Source organism: Nanorana parkeri, unplaced genomic scaffold (assembly GCF_000935625.1).
Source record: "Nanorana parkeri isolate BGI_ZX_2015 unplaced genomic scaffold, ASM93562v1 scaffold900, whole genome shotgun sequence".
Lineage (NCBI taxonomy): Eukaryota > Metazoa > Chordata > Amphibia > Anura > Dicroglossidae > Nanorana > Nanorana parkeri.
In genome coordinates, this window is record NW_017307168.1 from 437,279 (window position 1) to 453,561 (window position 16,283).

Sequence of the window (16,283 nt, forward strand, 5' to 3'; positions counted from 1 at the left end):
AAGGGATGCTCGCAGCTGAAAATGTTGCGTGAGCTACTTTGCTGCCTTTGCTCAGCCAAAACCGGAAATGTGACGCGTGTTCCCGCAACGCCGAGTGTGAACTGGGCCTTAATTTAGTTATCCACATGCAAAGTGATAATCTGCTATCACGGTTTTTCTGTCGCATACAATATGGCTCAGTGTCTGTAAAATGCTGCTTTTTTTTTTTTTTTTTTCAAAAAAAAAACAGGAGAGAGTAGGGAAAAAAAAGTTCTAACCTCCTTCAGGTTCTGAAGTACATGTGTGACCTCTAAGGCCTGGTTCACACCTAGGCGAATTGTGGTTGTTGAGCTGTTTTCGTGCGTTTGTGACACATATTTTTTTGCATAATTTTGCTTTCTAAAACTGTGCGTGGAGATGTCTGAGACCAAAATTGCGCGATATTTGCCTGAAAATATCTCCTGCATCTTTTTGCTCAATGCTTTGATGTGAACTGTCGCCATTGACTTGCATGGGTTTTTGTATTTTGGTGTTACCGGGCGACTGAATCCTAGGTGTGAACCAGGCGTAAAACCTTCTAATTTCACTATAGCAGTAAACTTACATGTATTAAAAAGCCCTCTCTAGTTCTTGGGGAGCCCTGTAACCCCCAAACATTATCATATGCAAATGTCAATGCTTCTTGCCATGTCCAGTGCAGGCTTGCTCCCTCCCATGCTTTCTATTCTTCAGTAATTGCACATGTCATAGCACTGCAGGGATGTATTAAAATGGATCACTCCAAGGCAGACTCACCAACAGGTTTTTTTACTTTTTGTTTTGATTTGTTATATTTGTATTTTCAGTGAGAACCGGTTTGTGTGCTCTGACTGCCACCTAGTGGTTAATATTGAATATTTCTTGCCCTTTTTCTGTCTTTACTATGGGGTAAAAGTGCCTGATCTCAGTCTTTAGTTCAGATTTATTCAGCTATTTTTCCAGCTTTTATGCACCTATTGACTTTTTTATTTAGCATGTTACAGTGCATAGTTTTTCCACTCCTTTATGCAGGAAATATCCAGTACATTTGGAATATTTTACTGAAGGAGTGAAGACATTTCACTAAGATTAGTGAATGAGGTGATGCACTTGTTTTTAGATCCAATCAAATTCAAATGTTAAAAGCAAGTTGTGGCTTGCACAGATAATTCTAGTGAGCATATGCTTGCCCTATTTACATAATGCAGTGAACATGAATTTCATGCAGTGCAAAGTTTCTACTGCAATCCCATAGTATATAGTGATTGCAGCGAAATATTTACACGAGAATTTTTATTTATTTAAATTTTATATGCAGCTTTTTGAAAAGCAGATCTACAGTAATTGTGCTTGTGAATCGCATTGATCTACTACTTTAGTCTATTTCAATGAGCTGTACAAGATCTGAAATATTTTGCGTGCATCATTGTATACGAACAAGCACGTAAGAAGTTTTGGTTCTCCTTCCCCCTCCAAAAAAAGGCATCTCTGTACAACCATATCAATTTCTAGTAATTTGCTGACCCATCAACATTTATTTTGGGACCACATTTGGGGTTTCAACTCACAGGTTGCGTACCTAGGATTTAAAACTGAACTCTGGTACTATGATTTTAATACCCGAAGACATATTAGCTCTTTACCTTTTGTAGTTTGCCCCTGAGGAACATGATGGCTCCTTGTCCATGTGTTAGTTTGAAGTATAGCTACACCAAAAATAAAAAATGTAATATATTACAGTTTACCAGCCCTAAAGGTGCCCATACACCTTATGATTATCGCACGATTATTTCCGTACGACGATGGAATCGTCCAATTTTCCGTACAACTGCCCTATCATACACAGACCATTGTGGGTTTCAATTAGCGTTCGTTAGTAATATCACCTTGCCGAATTTCTTCGATTGACAGGACTGATTTTTGTTTGCGCATGAGCAGTGTTCTTGTTATGATTTATGTATTTAAAACATTTTTTCACATATGAAAACATCACTGATTCATCGAATTTCGTACGATTCGATAGTTTTCTAGCCTGCTGGAAAGACAAAAGTCAAATGGTTGTACACTAATTGCGGTTGTATACTTCCCATTAACGTACGAAAAGGCGGTCGCAGACACTAATCGTAAGTTGTATATGCTGTATAGTGTGAACATGTGTTTAGCGAATAGAAAAATGCTGGCAATGGAAAGAATGTTTTAATCCCAATCAAATACAAATGAGTTTGTAGTAATTCTTTTTAACAAACCTTACCCAGGATATTGTACAGGGCAGATTACAGGTTTATAAACTAAATGCCTATATTAAACAAATGTGTTTCTTGGTTTAGTGACATGACGAGGGAAAAGAGCGTACCTTCCCCTGATGATGTTATTGTGTTATCTGATAACGAACCTTCCAGTCCACGGATGAATGGTTTATCTAGGCAAATAAAGGAGCCACACTCTGAAACCTTTCTGGTGAGTAGGCAGCATTTTTTTTCTCCAAATGGCATGCTGCTCTATTTTCACATTGCAGTGTGGTTTTGTTTTGTTTTTGTTTGTTGTTTTGTTGTTTATGCACCTGGTTTCTTACTGCATCTTCAATCATCCTAATGACTTTAGTTATAGGATGTATGAATGTTTTTCTAATAAAACTTGATAACATTTGTTGATTTAGCCTATTCAAATATGTATTGCCTTGTCTCTCTGATGTGAGTCTCAGCTTGCATGCTCTTCTGCTGTTTCTCCGCAGCTTTTGCAGAAAAGCAGCCCTGAAGAAAGAGAACGGATTATCAAGCAACTAAAAGAAGAATTACGGTTAGAAGAAGCAAAACTGGTGCTACTTAAAAAGCTCCGTCAGAGTCAGATCCAGAAGGAGACTGCCCCACAGAAGGTAAACATCTGCTGATTCTCTTATCTCTATATAGTTTGAGTTTTGGCAGCTTTGCTTTCTTTCTGTTGAGTCTATAAAATTAGTATTTGTCACACAAAGTAAAGAAAGTTCACTTCGTCTTCTCTCTCATAGGTGACATCACGCATCTCTGGCACAGTTATACCTCCTCCTCTGGTACGAGGTGGGCAACAGGCGCAGTCTAAGCAATCAACACAGATAGTCATGCCACCTCTTGTTAGAGGGGCACAGGTAAGCATATTTAAAACTGCATTTGGTATTAACCAGAGAAACAATGACCCTGAAACTGGAGCATAACTACATTGGATTAAAGTACTGAAAATGGCAGTTGTGTAGGGCATGGCTTTATGAAGCAATTCAATTATTTTTCTGGCAGTAGTTCTTCTATCAGTTAGACTTGTGCCCCTTTCACACGGGCTGATCAGGAGGGAGAGGGTGCATGGATCCCCTTCTGATCAGAGCATTACGGATCGGATGTCAGTATCAAGTTTTTTTTTCCTCCACCCAGGAAAAACTGCAAATACCGGACCCCACGTCTGTCTATGGGAAATCGGATGTAAACGGACATGTGTCCGTTTACATCAATTACCCCCAATCCAGCATTAACAGGTCTTATGAAACGGATCTCTGATCAGTTTGTTTTTCCGGACCTGGCCAGAGTTGGGGGTAAGCGCGTGTAAACGGACGCCCATCTATTTACGCACAGCTGTCCATAGTCTTAACATTGGGCATCTGATCGGGTTCGCTTGAAAAACTGACGGGGATTCTAGCACTTTCAACTAAACCGCCACCAATCACCTGCCCCCCCCCTCATATACAGGGGATTCTCTATTTTAAACAGGGTTTGCATTCCAGAAATGTGCCATTGCATTTTTGTTTACCATTTTAAACTTTCGTACTAAAAAAATTTGGAAAGTAAATGTCATGTGCTGACCAAACTGTGCCTATGCCAACACAGTTCAGATTGTGGTGATCATTTGTTATGTACCTACCGACACAGGTCTAAATCACAGGTGATAACTCAACGAGTATGATTAAATAGAATACAGCACTGTTCATGAGACAAACCCCTTCATGGCTGTGCATTACTTCCTCTTACTCCAGGATCTCTAGTTCACCTGTTTCAATTGGGTTATTTCACTTTTAGACAAGGTATACCTTACCATCCTGACCTAATCATGCACTTAACCCTGTAAACAAAATGGCCAATCTAATACAAGATATCGCTTTACATTGGTGTGAAATGAGAATCCCCCCTGCCCCCGTACTTTGGAAGGTGATATATTGAGTATATGAGGATGGCTTTTGTTATATACTGTAAGTTGTAGATATCTTCAGTGTACAGGAACGTTTTCCATTAAGTTGAACCATGACCATCCTTGCATGTGTGTGTAAAAAAGGTTCTTTAACAGACCAGTAGTAATATATTTGTCTTTCTGAAAATACTAGTTTTCCTTTCACAGCTTATCTCCTTTATTCTCAATCACCTCACCCATCACCTCCTTTTGTTCCCTCCCTCCCACCATCAGCCCATTTCTGTCTCTCCTCAGCAGATACACAACATCAGGCAACATCCAAGCACAGGCCCACCTCCGTTACTGCTAGCTCCTCGTGCTTCAGTGCCCAGTGTGCAGATGCAAGGTCAAAGGATCATCCAGCAGGGTCTGATACGGGTGGCCAATGTGGCAAACACAAGCTTACTAGTGAACATACCACAGGTTGGTATTGAGTTTGAAAGAAATCCTTATTTTCATTTCATGGAGCTGCATTGAAAGAACATTATTTATCATTAATGACTCTTAATGTTGGAATTTGTTTTGTTAAACTCTTGCTGCTGTAATCCCCTAAATGGACTCTTGCTCATTCTGTATCGGTTATGTACTATCCACCATTTTAGAATGGGGTCATGTCTATTTGTAAGATATTGGGCACAGTGCAATCTTAATGAACAACCCTACTGAAAAATCAGGATTTCCCCTCAATTCCTGCCAGGATGTTTTGAGAAATTGCTCCAGTGTAGAGACACTTCAAAAAAGAGAAGCGCCACTGGGTTATTACAACCATTCTGTCCCACCAGTGATGACTACTTCCCCAATTTTGAGTCCTGCTGTCAGTCTTTCTAAGGGAAAGGAAGTGAGGTGCAATGGGGTGACAGATGACAATAAAAAAAACAAACAATAGAACTATTGGCTCTTCCCAGAAAACAAAATGGTCTGGAGTTGAGATTATACTAAATCTATAATCGTAAATGTTGTTCTCACTACTGCAATGTGAGCCTAGTGCTCACTTAAAAGCTTCTGTAGCTACATGTATCTATTAGTACTCGCAACTCGCCAAGGTTTGCAAGCTCCCTTTTCGGCACCAACCTCTTTGCCTGTTCTTCATCCGCGATCAGTTTCTTCAGCTAATTTGAGTTTCTATGCCGGGATGGTGCTACTCCTGCACATGTGCAGTTGTTTATGCCAGCATATGCCAAAATTGTACACAGAGCTACATACGTGCAGCTCGGTGTACATTGTCCATGAGAACAGACAAAGGTGGGTAAAAATCCTTCTTTTACAGAAGAGACATGGGGGTCAATTCACAAAGCTTATTTTCTTCATTTTGGCCGTTATTTCATTGATATCGCTTGTTATATAGTTGCTGTGTAAAGGTAGTCAATTCACAAAACTCAATAACGCTTCTTATTTTTAAGAAGTGGTAAATTAACTATGCAGACGTTATTTTAACAACTGGAGTGATAAAATATGCTTGAAATGCAATTCACAAAAGGAAAAGGTCCTTTTATCACTCGTTATTTAGACATAATTTATCACCTCCTTCAGGGTGGTGTTATGACAGATTTCAGGCGTTATCTGATGCATTTTGCACTGAGATGACATGAGTTAGATAGAAATAGAAACTTTTTTTTCTTCAATTTCACATTGCTAAATGCTTTTGAGTACAGAAGAAGAAGAAGGTGGTATTTGTCATTTCTACAGCTTTTATCCTTCTACAAATGTAGATGATTTTGTTACAGTTAGAGGTTAGTGGCAAATCTCACATGACACGAAAAATCAAATGTCCCTGGACACCCTTCAGTGGGGTTGTAGAGCGAGCGGATTGTTCCATGCAACAATTTTAATATCAAGACAGGCTTTATAGGTGGTAAGGGGAATAGCTTGCCCTCCCTACACTGTCTGATTGTCATCAGATGTAGATCTAAATAAATGTAATGTTTCATATATTCATTCCGTTCAGAAAAAATGTTATTGTTATTTCTATATGATTTCTTCTCTACCAAATTTAAAATAGTATGCATGTGGCGAATATGGAATATATTCCTTCCTTTATATGTGGAATCCTTTTGTGTGGTGAAAGTGAAAGTAACAGTCATTTAGGCGTCTGCTCCACCCCTTCTGCTACCAAAATGCACTGCAAAAGTGTTAAAATAACACCCAAAACGTTATTTTATCACAGTAATTGATCAAATAAAGTCTGATGTTAAAATAACACTTGCTTAAGGAGCGTTAAACTGCGTATGCATTCACGATTCCAACTTTTGTGAATTGCAAGAGTGGTAAAATAAGGATAGATAAATTAACTTCTACTCTCATAACGCTGGGCTTTGTGAATTGACCCCATGGTATGTTCTGCAATAAAAGCCTGCTCTTTTTTAAATTCTACTTAAAGTTCCACTTTAATTTTAGCTTCAATGCTGCAAGCCAGGCAAATGGTTTACATTACATAGGTGCCTGGACTCCACATTGAATGTGTGGCAATTAAAGGGATTCTGTCACAAAGTGAAATAGCTGTCATTAGAATCCGCTATTCACTGATTTGTAATGCACACAATTTCCAGATAAATGAAGACAAATGTATTCAGTATGGGACTGCCCTGAAACTAGTGTGCAGTATGTTAGTCATGGAATGCTTATCTGAGATCTAACCCTTATTTGTTTATCTTTAGTATTCAGCAGAGCCCTTTCTTGCAATTTGTGTAACACCAATGTTTAAAAACATATGATCGATACAAAGGTGTAGTACTATTATCAGGGCTCAAAATTTCAGGTCCTGAGCTACTAGCCAGGCCTTAAAAGTTACTCGCCACCAGTTGCCCTGCCTGACCCCACTCCATCTTATCCTTCTTGTGCACAGATGTACCGAGTGTACCTGGGAACAAACGAATCATTCTCTTGCTGGACCAATACCGGGCATAGCACAAACACGCACAGCACAACATGCAGTGCATTACACATACGCACAGCACAACATGCAGCGCATTACACATACGCACAGCACAACACGCAGGGCATTACACGCAGGGCATACCAGCAGCATTACACGCGGGGCACACCAGCAGCATTACCCGCGGGGCATACCAGCAGCATTACCCGCGGGGCACACCCGCAGCATTACCCGCGGGGCATACCAGCAGCATTACCCGCGGGGCATACCAGCAGCATTACCCGCGGGGCATACCAGCAGCATTACCCGCGGGGCATACCAGCAGCATTACCCGCGGGGCATACCAGCAGCATTACCCGCGGGGCATACCAGCAGCATTACCCGCGGGGCATACCAGCAGCATTACCCGCGGGGCACACCCGCAGCATTACATTACACAAACACATTTGCTCATATTAATCAATACATTTGTGTGTCCAAACCATATAGATCAGCAGAAAGATCGGGTTTCAGAGCCACCGTCGGCCGGGTTGCCCAAGGAACTCTGACGCTGACACTCTCTGGGAAAGAAAACTTGCACTGAGCATGTGCAATGCAAGCAGCCAGGGCGCTTCCTCTAGTCAGCTCTGCGCTCTGAGGAGCTACAGGATTCAATCTATGGGTGGACGAGCAGCTGCTTCTGTCCATGACAGTGCCAGACTCAATAGCTTCATTTCCACTCGCCCCCACGCAATTTTCACTCGCAATTTTCGAGTGGAAATTTTGAGCCCTGCTATTATAACCCATGATGGTAAAGATATTATGCTAATAATTGTAAACCTGTGCTCTGGCTATCACTGACAACCTTGCTAGTCTGAAATCTTCAATCACCACCATCATCAGTGGTATCAGTGGAAAATTGGCATTAAAGCAGTCATTGATTTGAAGGACTTCAATGTGTAAATTTGTTTAATGCAGGTGTTCTTAAAGGAGAACTATGAGGTGAGTGCTTTTCACTCACCTCATAGTTCTACCCAACCTGTGACAATGAAACTGTCACAGGTCGGCTCAGTAGATCAGGTAGTGAGCGAACACATATCGGCGTTCGCTCACTTCTCGATCGTGTCACGGCTCTCTGCCGTGATAGGGGAGTGGCTGGATTCCCCCCTCCCCGCTCCGACCCTCCAGCGCTGACTGGCGGAACGGACGGGGGAGGGGGCGGGTACAGCTGGCTCTGCCTCTAGATAGGCAGAGCCAGCTGTCACTCACGCAGCTGGGTGGATCCAGACAGTAATGTCGGGATCGGTTTCAGCTGCGGCGTCTCAGTATACTGAGCTTAGGGTGACGGGAGGACGCTAGTTTGTGTCCTCCCGTTACCCTTAGGAGAAGTATGGGGAAAAGCCCTAACCCATTAGTTCTCCTTTTAACCTTTGTGTAGCTGCAGTTTCACCAGACTACTGAAATCAACACCAGTGCTATTACTGTAGGTACCAATATAGCCTCAGCTAAGAACCCCTAATTTGAAGAATATGGTTAGGTTTTTCATGTTTCAGTGCATCTTGACCCTGTAATTGTTTTGTGAACCTTTTTTTTTTCTCTTTCAGGCATCCCCAACTACTTTAAAAGGTTCAGCTGGTGGTGCTACCAACCTTTTGTCATCCGCCAATGCAAACGACTCCCCTGCTAGCCGGCAAGCAGCTGCCAAACTTGCCTTACGAAAGCAGTTGGAGAAGACCTTGTTGGAGATTCCCCCACCCAAACCACCTGCCCCAGAGCTCAATTTCCTACCAAGTGCAGCCAATAATGAGTTTATCTATCTGGTGGGACTTGAGGAAGTAGTGCAGAATCTTCTGGAGTCACAAGGTGAGTGTGACTACATGGGTTGCACAATATAAAGAAGCATTTGTCCATCCTAACACTATAGTATTGATCTTATGGGAACTTGTCGCACACTAGAGGTACAATTTGCTTTGTTTAGATGGATTTCTAGTACCAAACTGCAGCTTATTGAATGGAAAGCATTTCAATTATAGTTATACAGTCTGTTTTGTGTTTAAACAGTGGTTTTGCACACTTGAAGGTTCAAAGCCAAACTACAGTCAAAACATAATTTAGTTTTGGAAAGCTGGAGGGCTTAGAGTCTGTTATATCACAGGTTTTTACTTTCTGCTGGAACAGGGGGTGATTGAATGTTAAAGCACAGCGCAAGCCAATTTTAAATGTGTGTTTTTAAGATTTGTATTCCATCTAGGAGATTTTTCTGTCATATTTTTAATGTGTACCCATAGAGATGATTTCTCGTCCTTTCCTGATCTGACAGACAGCCATTGCCTTGATGATGTAGTGGGTCGGTTCGGCCACTGGTTCCTGCTAGGGGCACTCACTTTGGCACAGGGCAGAGTGTGGAGTAGCTGCCGGGTGCTCTACAGGTCCAGAGGCATGGTCCATTTGCCGGTGAAGCTCTCTCCCTGAGGGCTGCTTTTAGCGTGTCTGTTCACTGTTAGGGTGAACATTGAATCAGGCATGTGCCTTTTAAATGGCTACTGCACCAACCTACCTGCCCCCAGATGTAAGGTAGAAAGTATCCCCGGGGTGGATTTCGCCCCCGCCAGGTACCCAGTCCATCTGCTCCAGTGCTTGAGGGGTTAATATGGGGCATTGCTGAGGCTCTTGTATCGTAGCATTAAGCAGGGACAGCTGACTCTTTAAGATTGGCTTAATTTTTTCTTCTTAGCCACCTAGGAGCCGCTTCTGCACCTGCGCAACCACCCTCAGGAGAGGGGAGATGCTTTGGTGACTGTGGGATCAGTTCAGCTTGATCTACACACCTCTGAAACTCTTGCCTCCTCTTCTTTGCAGGATCGACATGGAGGGCATTGTAATGATTCTCGTTGCTTCCAACAGGGCCAGGAGACTGGTGGTACATGAATGTAGTCAAGTTCTTTGGAGTACATCACAGGACCCTCCCCTCTTTCTGTAAACTACCCTTGGGACTGCTTTCAACAAAACTGAGGCAGGCTGGTAGTGGGAAGTTTAATGCAGGGCCGTCCTAATAGCTTTGATTTGCCAGTGTCCAATCACCTGAAACTAGCTGCATAACGCATTAGTAAAATAATGTATCTCCCTGCTTCCTGTGGTATACTCCAACATATTTATTTTTATAGGTAAAACAAAAACCCTGTGTGTTGGAGGGTCCCCCCCCCCCTCTTATTTATAAATGGTATATGTGAATAGTGTGTGAAGGATTTAGAACCTTTTTATTAAATAACTTTTGGCTGGATGGAGTTGGGTTTCAGGTTCTGTGTACGTTAATGTATGGAGTCCCTTCTGCTTAGACTTTGTTATAAGTAGGAAGGTCATGATCCATATACAGTAGAGAAAATGGTAATGAAGGTGAGTAGTAACTGTGTATAAATAGATGTAAAGTAGAGGTTTGAGGCAAGAGTTTTACTTGATCAGTCTGTCAAAAAAATGTCAATGCAACTGTGGAGAAAGTAATTCATCAAGGTTTTCTAAAGCATCTTTTCTTTATGCAGGTAAGACTGTTTCGCAACCCCCTTCTCATGAGCCTTATAGTTGTGCCCAATGCAAGACTGACTTCACCAGCCGCTGGAGGCATGAGAAGAATGGGACCATCATGTGTGATGTGTGCATGACCTCTAACCAAAAGAAGTCACTGAAAGCTGAGCATACCAACCGACTGAAAGCTGCCTTTGTTAAAGCTCTGCAACAGGAGCAGGAGATCGAGCAAAGGATACTACAGCAGAGCTCTTCCCCTGCACAGATCAAGACAGAACATTCTGTGCAGCATCATACTCTGAAACAAGTAAGAAAACGATGCACTTGCATAGATGTTGTACAATGGGTAGAGTATTTATTAATAGACCTCTATCAGGTGATAGTAGGTAATTACAATACTTGGTTTGCATTACATTGAGTGATGTACTTCTTTTTACTCCCACCTGTTAAAGAGCCCTACACCAATATCCCGTGGATTGTCGGGGACCACACGAGGCGTCCTGCATACGTTCCCCACTACGACCAAGCTGTCCAATGCAGCCACCATTGCCAACAGACTGGTTAAGCACGGAGAGCGTCCTCTGAACAAAACCAATATGGGACATGGAAACTGGAAAAAGACCCAGATTAATGCAGGTGAGCATCATGAGCTGCCGCTTTGTTTAATACGGACTCTATTATGTAGGTGTATAGCTAATGTATGTGTAAAATTTAATTATGAATATAACCTTTTCTTGTTTTTCAACCAGTCACCTTAAACCTTTCTGCTTTCTTTACACTGCTCTGTTCCCATTCTTTGGTGAAACTGTGAGTTTAATTTGGTGCACTCCTCCGTTTTTAAAGCCTTACCTATATAGAACTTAAACTTTTTCTCAACCTCTCCCCATATGTTGTTAATCTAGTTTATTTCCCTTTTTTTAATGCACCTAACAGTCTGATGGCTGCTAAAGTACTGTGGGTCTCTGCATAAATGTGTGTGGAAAGAACATGTTTGGTCACTGTCGACCGTGACTGTTTTGATTTCTGACACTACTATACATGAGATCTGTAATTCATATAAATGTTTCTGTATTGTTTCTCCCATTGTCCTGTGGGCGTAGATGTATTTTCCTGAAAAGGAATAGTGATGAGTGGACAGTAGGTCATCTTGTTCAGCAATTGTCCTTTTAATTATAACTTTATACCTCAATTCTGAGGATTTTTACTTTACAACTGCATCAAATGGGTATAATTGTCTTCTATAGGGCAAACTACTAGTCAGAGAGTCATAGCGACACAACAATCAAAGAAACAATCAGTGGAGATGCACAGGGGTAAGCAAGCAAGCAACGTTGTTGCTGCAACAAAGTTGCCTAAACATGTCTGCAGCATTTGTGTATTTTTATAAAATAAAGTTTTCAGATTTTATCACTGAAAAGAGGCCTACCCAGGGATCTGTTTGCAGTATGGACAGGTAGGTGATTTTTACAAAGTTTTCGGGATGCATATAATGAACTCCTGTTATGGTAATGATTAGCAATGCACCGATACTAGTATCGGTGCCAATACCGAGTATTTGGGCCAGTAACCTTACTCGCCCAAATGCCCTGATACCGGAACTTCCGGTCAGAGGAAGATTTCCTCTGACCGGGATTGCCGTAGGGGAACATAGAGCCGGCTTCCCGCGCAATCACTGGAAGTTTCCTGATTTCCTGGGAAGTCGGCTCCATGCTGATTGGCCAGAAAATCGGCTTCCCAGCCAATCAGGAAGCCGGGCTGCGAGTAATGAGCCGCCACTCGACTTCTTGATTTGCCCGGGAAGCCGGCTCCATGCTGATTGGCCGGAAAACTTCCCGGGAAATCAGAAAACCGGCTCCATGCCAGCGGAAGCACTGGTATCCGTAATCAGCGAGTGCTGACAGCAAAATATCCGTACTTTATACCGAAAAACCGGTATCGGTGCATCCCTAGCAATAGTGTTTAAAGGAGAACTATCCTTGCAGAGACCGCTGACTGGAGGAGCGGGAGGGGGCGGGTACAGCTGGTTCTACCTTCAGATAGGCAGAGCCCTCTGTCAATCAGCCAGCTGGGTGGATCTCAACAATGCTATCAGTATATAGCTTGCTATACACTGCGCTTTGGTTCACGGGAGGATGTAAGTATATGTCCTCCCGTGACCCTAAAGAGAGCTATGGGTTGAAAAGGTAACCCCAGTTCTCAAGATTTGGTAAGTATTATTAAAGGAATGGATGTTATGACTTTTTTTTTTTTTTTTCCTTTTCTTTAGGGCTCATATCTACTTCTGCAAAGATCACTGGAAGTATGTAGTTCATATCTGTTGGTCATTTTGTAACTTGCAGTGTCAGGGGTATATGAGTAATGTCCATTTTCTTTTTTTTGTTGATCATTTCTGCTAGAGAGCCTTTCCAAGCCCTGTCTAAAAGCCATCTTTTACATAAACCTACCCATTTCTTATGATGTAGGGAATGGATTTGTAGATCCTTCATTAAAATCTGCATGTCATCACAGTGTTAACACAATTAAGGTTGCCGTTTCACATTTTATATAATCATATTGTTCCTCATAACGTGGATATGCAAATTTTCATTTAGTAAAGTTATAGTAAAGTAAAGATCTAGAAGTTATGTACATCACCAGATTGTGTTTTTACAAATTCACTCTCAATGCACACTGTAAAATGCAAGGAAAGATTAATTTGTCATACAATATAATCCCATAATATCCTATGGGTGGTTTTCATATTTTTGAGAATTTTGCAGTTTAGATTACATTTTTCCATGATCTGAGTTATACTGGTGGGGGGTATACTAGTAAGTTTCAAAAGCCACTTTCATGTTGCTGCATGAACAAGAAGCCTGTCACCAAAAGTTGGGTTTTTGGACTTCCCATAAAATCCATTTCCTGGAGTTCATTGAGGGACACGGGATTCAGAGACTGTTGGGCTATACTGCCACCAATTTGGGCACTGGCAATCAAACGGTGACCAGCCTGATTATAACTGCCCCTGCTTTCAGCATGTCCAGGGACAAGATCATAGATGGGGTGTGGGGGGAGGAAATGAGGTTCCCGTAATTCCTTGAAATGGGTTTCACGGCAAGTACAAAAATCCAATTTTGTTTATCCTTCATTGAAGGACACGGGAATGTAGTTTTTTTTCTTTTTAGTATTTTGGGTTATACTGCAGCCATCAGGAGGTTTGGACACTGACAAAGCTAAGCCAACCCCTATTTAACCCCGCCTCAGCCATCATTCTTCAGTTTTTTCCTAGTGTCAAAAGTGGTTGGATGTCTTCCTTTTTTGCTTTTTATTTTATTTTTTTTCGAAGCAAGATGCACTCTTTTTAATTTTTTATTTCTAAAGGGCATTCAATCAAGTCTTCTAAATTATGCTGATTTGAGCTCACCTCTACACAGAAATTGTGGGGTTAACTTGGACGGTCAGCACTGGGCTTTGCATTGTGGCACTCTCTAGACCTCTGTGTTATGCGTTGACCATAGAGCGCTCTTCAGGTCCAGAGGCACAGCTTCTGGTGTGACCTTGTCTCTGCAAACTCGTGCAGTAAGTAGGTCTCTGGCAGTAGCAAAGGCTAACCTAGAACATGACCTTCGGGTACTAGGTTCTGCATAGTGCCACTGCAGAATTCTGTGTACTGTGTTAGCTGCAGTGCTCTGTCCAGGTCCAGAGCTGTAGCACAGCCTCTGGTGGCATCCAGTCTTTGAAGACTCAAATATTGAGTAAGACCAGCCACGCTAAACCATGGGGAGCTATTTCATCTATTCACAATTTTACAGTAGTAATGGTTAAAGCTGAGGGAACGGGGAGCTGACTTAATCCGCCAGGTGGAGTGTTGCGCACGTGTTTCTCACGCCATTCAGCCCGAAGGAAGCAACTCGCTTTGAAGCACCTGGTCTCGCTCCCCTGCCTGCCTTCAGTGAAATGGAAGAACTCCATCTCATTTTGATGCCCCTGTATGGCAATTTGTGTTACAATCCAATTACCTCCCACCACCCTTTTGTTTAAGGGAATTAGAATACTACTCTTCTCTGATCCAATTTAAAATTTGTTTTCCACTTTTGCAGTCAAATTTGAGAAAATGCCTCTATATGTTATGTTTATCTAATCACACAGTATAGCAAAAGAAAAATCTTACCTTTTTTTTACATGTTTTGTTATAGCAGGCAACATGGCTGATTACATTGTTTTTAGCACCCTCACAGTTATATGTCCTTATAGAAAGACTTAGGACTGACATTTTAGAAACACAATCCTATCATTAACATACCAACACAACCCCTTTTAACATTACAAAAGAAGTAGATGCAAGTAGAAATTGTAACCCTTAAGATAACCCAAGTAAAAGCAATTTACACTGCAAGAAGCACTTTTTAAAATTATTTTTAGTTTATGCTTTGTGATTGAGAACATGTAACATATAAAGTAGGTGTTATCCCAATTTGGCTGCAAAATAGGATATACACTATAAGGGCTTACTTTGCTCTATCAAGATTGCTGCTCTATTCATTCTATTGGGTAACATTCTTCATATTGGATCTCCTTCTGCCTGCAGTCAAGGGTTTTCTACCTAAGCCTCTGTCTGCTTACCGGTTGTTTTTTTGTTTTGTTTGGACATTCCTTGTTTGTCAAAACTTCTCTTTCTTTTGTTGACCACCTTTGCTCCTGGTCCAAGTTCTTTTATCCTGTTCAGGAAATTTTGTTCCACCTTTTTATTTAAGGTGGGTATTTAGTTGTCCTGATTTAATTGTTCATAATTGTTAGTTGAGGCCCATCATTCTTTCAGGTAGTATTTTCACCTTCGTGGTAATTACCTGTCCTGGTCTGGTTACCCGGTTAATCCTTGGTGTTCTTTTTCATCTAGTCTTTAGGTGTTGATTCTTTCATGTACTCCTTTTTTTTTTTAGTAAGATTCCACATCTGATCTCTCCATGACTATGGCCTACCCATCAGTTGGACTGCTTTTAGACATCCCAAATTATAAAGAATTACTACACTCCATGGCCTCTCAATAGATGATGAACAAAATAAGATTTTTTTTTAACTTATGTACAGTTTGCTCTCAAAACTGAGGCATGATGGTTGGAGGCAGGGTTATACGGGAACTTTTAGCATTTATTTCTTTTGTCCAAACCTGCAGGCAGCAGTGTAACACAAATATCTAAGGATTACTACATTCTTGTGTCCCTCAATGGACTTCAAGAAAAATATTTTGCAGTAAATACCAAAATCTTATTTTTTTTTCCCCCCCATGGTTTGAGGGACAAAGGATTCAGAGACTGTTGGGAAATCCAAAAGCATCCCAACTGTGGGTTGTGGGCAACAACAGAACACTAATGAGCCCACACAACAGAAGTTGGAGCTGCCTGAAGGACCTTTTCCCCATTTCTGGCATCAGATGGGAAAAAAAAAAGTCAACAGCAGTCCAGGTGGCAGCCCTGCAAATCTGGCAAACCGTTGCCTGCTGCCAAAAGCTCAAGAAGTACTTCACTCGAGAAGAATGCCTTGACAGGAAAGTGGAATTTGATCCTTTAGGCGATACATTTGGATGATGATCAGTCTAAGACGCCTAGAAATGCGAAAGCAAGAAGCTGGTTCCCCTTTACGGGGGCCATCAGGGTTGACAGTCTGGGTTTCCCATGGAAGGCAGCGACTGCAGGATACACGTACAGAATGGTGAAGATGAGATGTTCCTGGGAGGGGGGGGGGGGGGGGGGTT

The 16,283-nt window shown here is 41.8% G+C and overlaps 1 protein-coding gene across 8 annotated transcripts in view; it reads left to right on the forward strand.

Annotated features, from left to right (window-relative positions):
- Positions 1–16,283, forward strand: part of GATAD2A (GATA zinc finger domain containing 2A) — a 77,330-nt gene that overhangs the window by 58,153 nt on the left and 2,894 nt on the right. For 4 of the 8 annotated variants that reach the window (XM_018565930.1, XM_018565931.1, XM_018565932.1 and 1 more), the window contains 8 exons: positions 2,325–2,454; positions 2,729–2,869; positions 3,002–3,118; positions 4,417–4,605; positions 8,638–8,896; positions 10,570–10,859; positions 11,005–11,188; positions 11,797–11,865. In XM_018565930.1, the coding sequence (XP_018421432.1) occupies positions 2,325–2,454; positions 2,729–2,869; positions 3,002–3,118; positions 4,417–4,605; positions 8,638–8,896; positions 10,570–10,859; positions 11,005–11,188; positions 11,797–11,865 (1,379 nt within the window). The remainder of the gene's footprint in view (positions 1–2,324; positions 2,455–2,728; positions 2,870–3,001; positions 3,119–4,416; positions 4,606–8,637; positions 8,897–10,569; positions 10,860–11,004; positions 11,189–11,796; positions 11,866–16,283) is intronic. The other 4 variants (XM_018565933.1, XM_018565934.1, XM_018565937.1 and 1 more) reach the window with 4 other exon arrangements.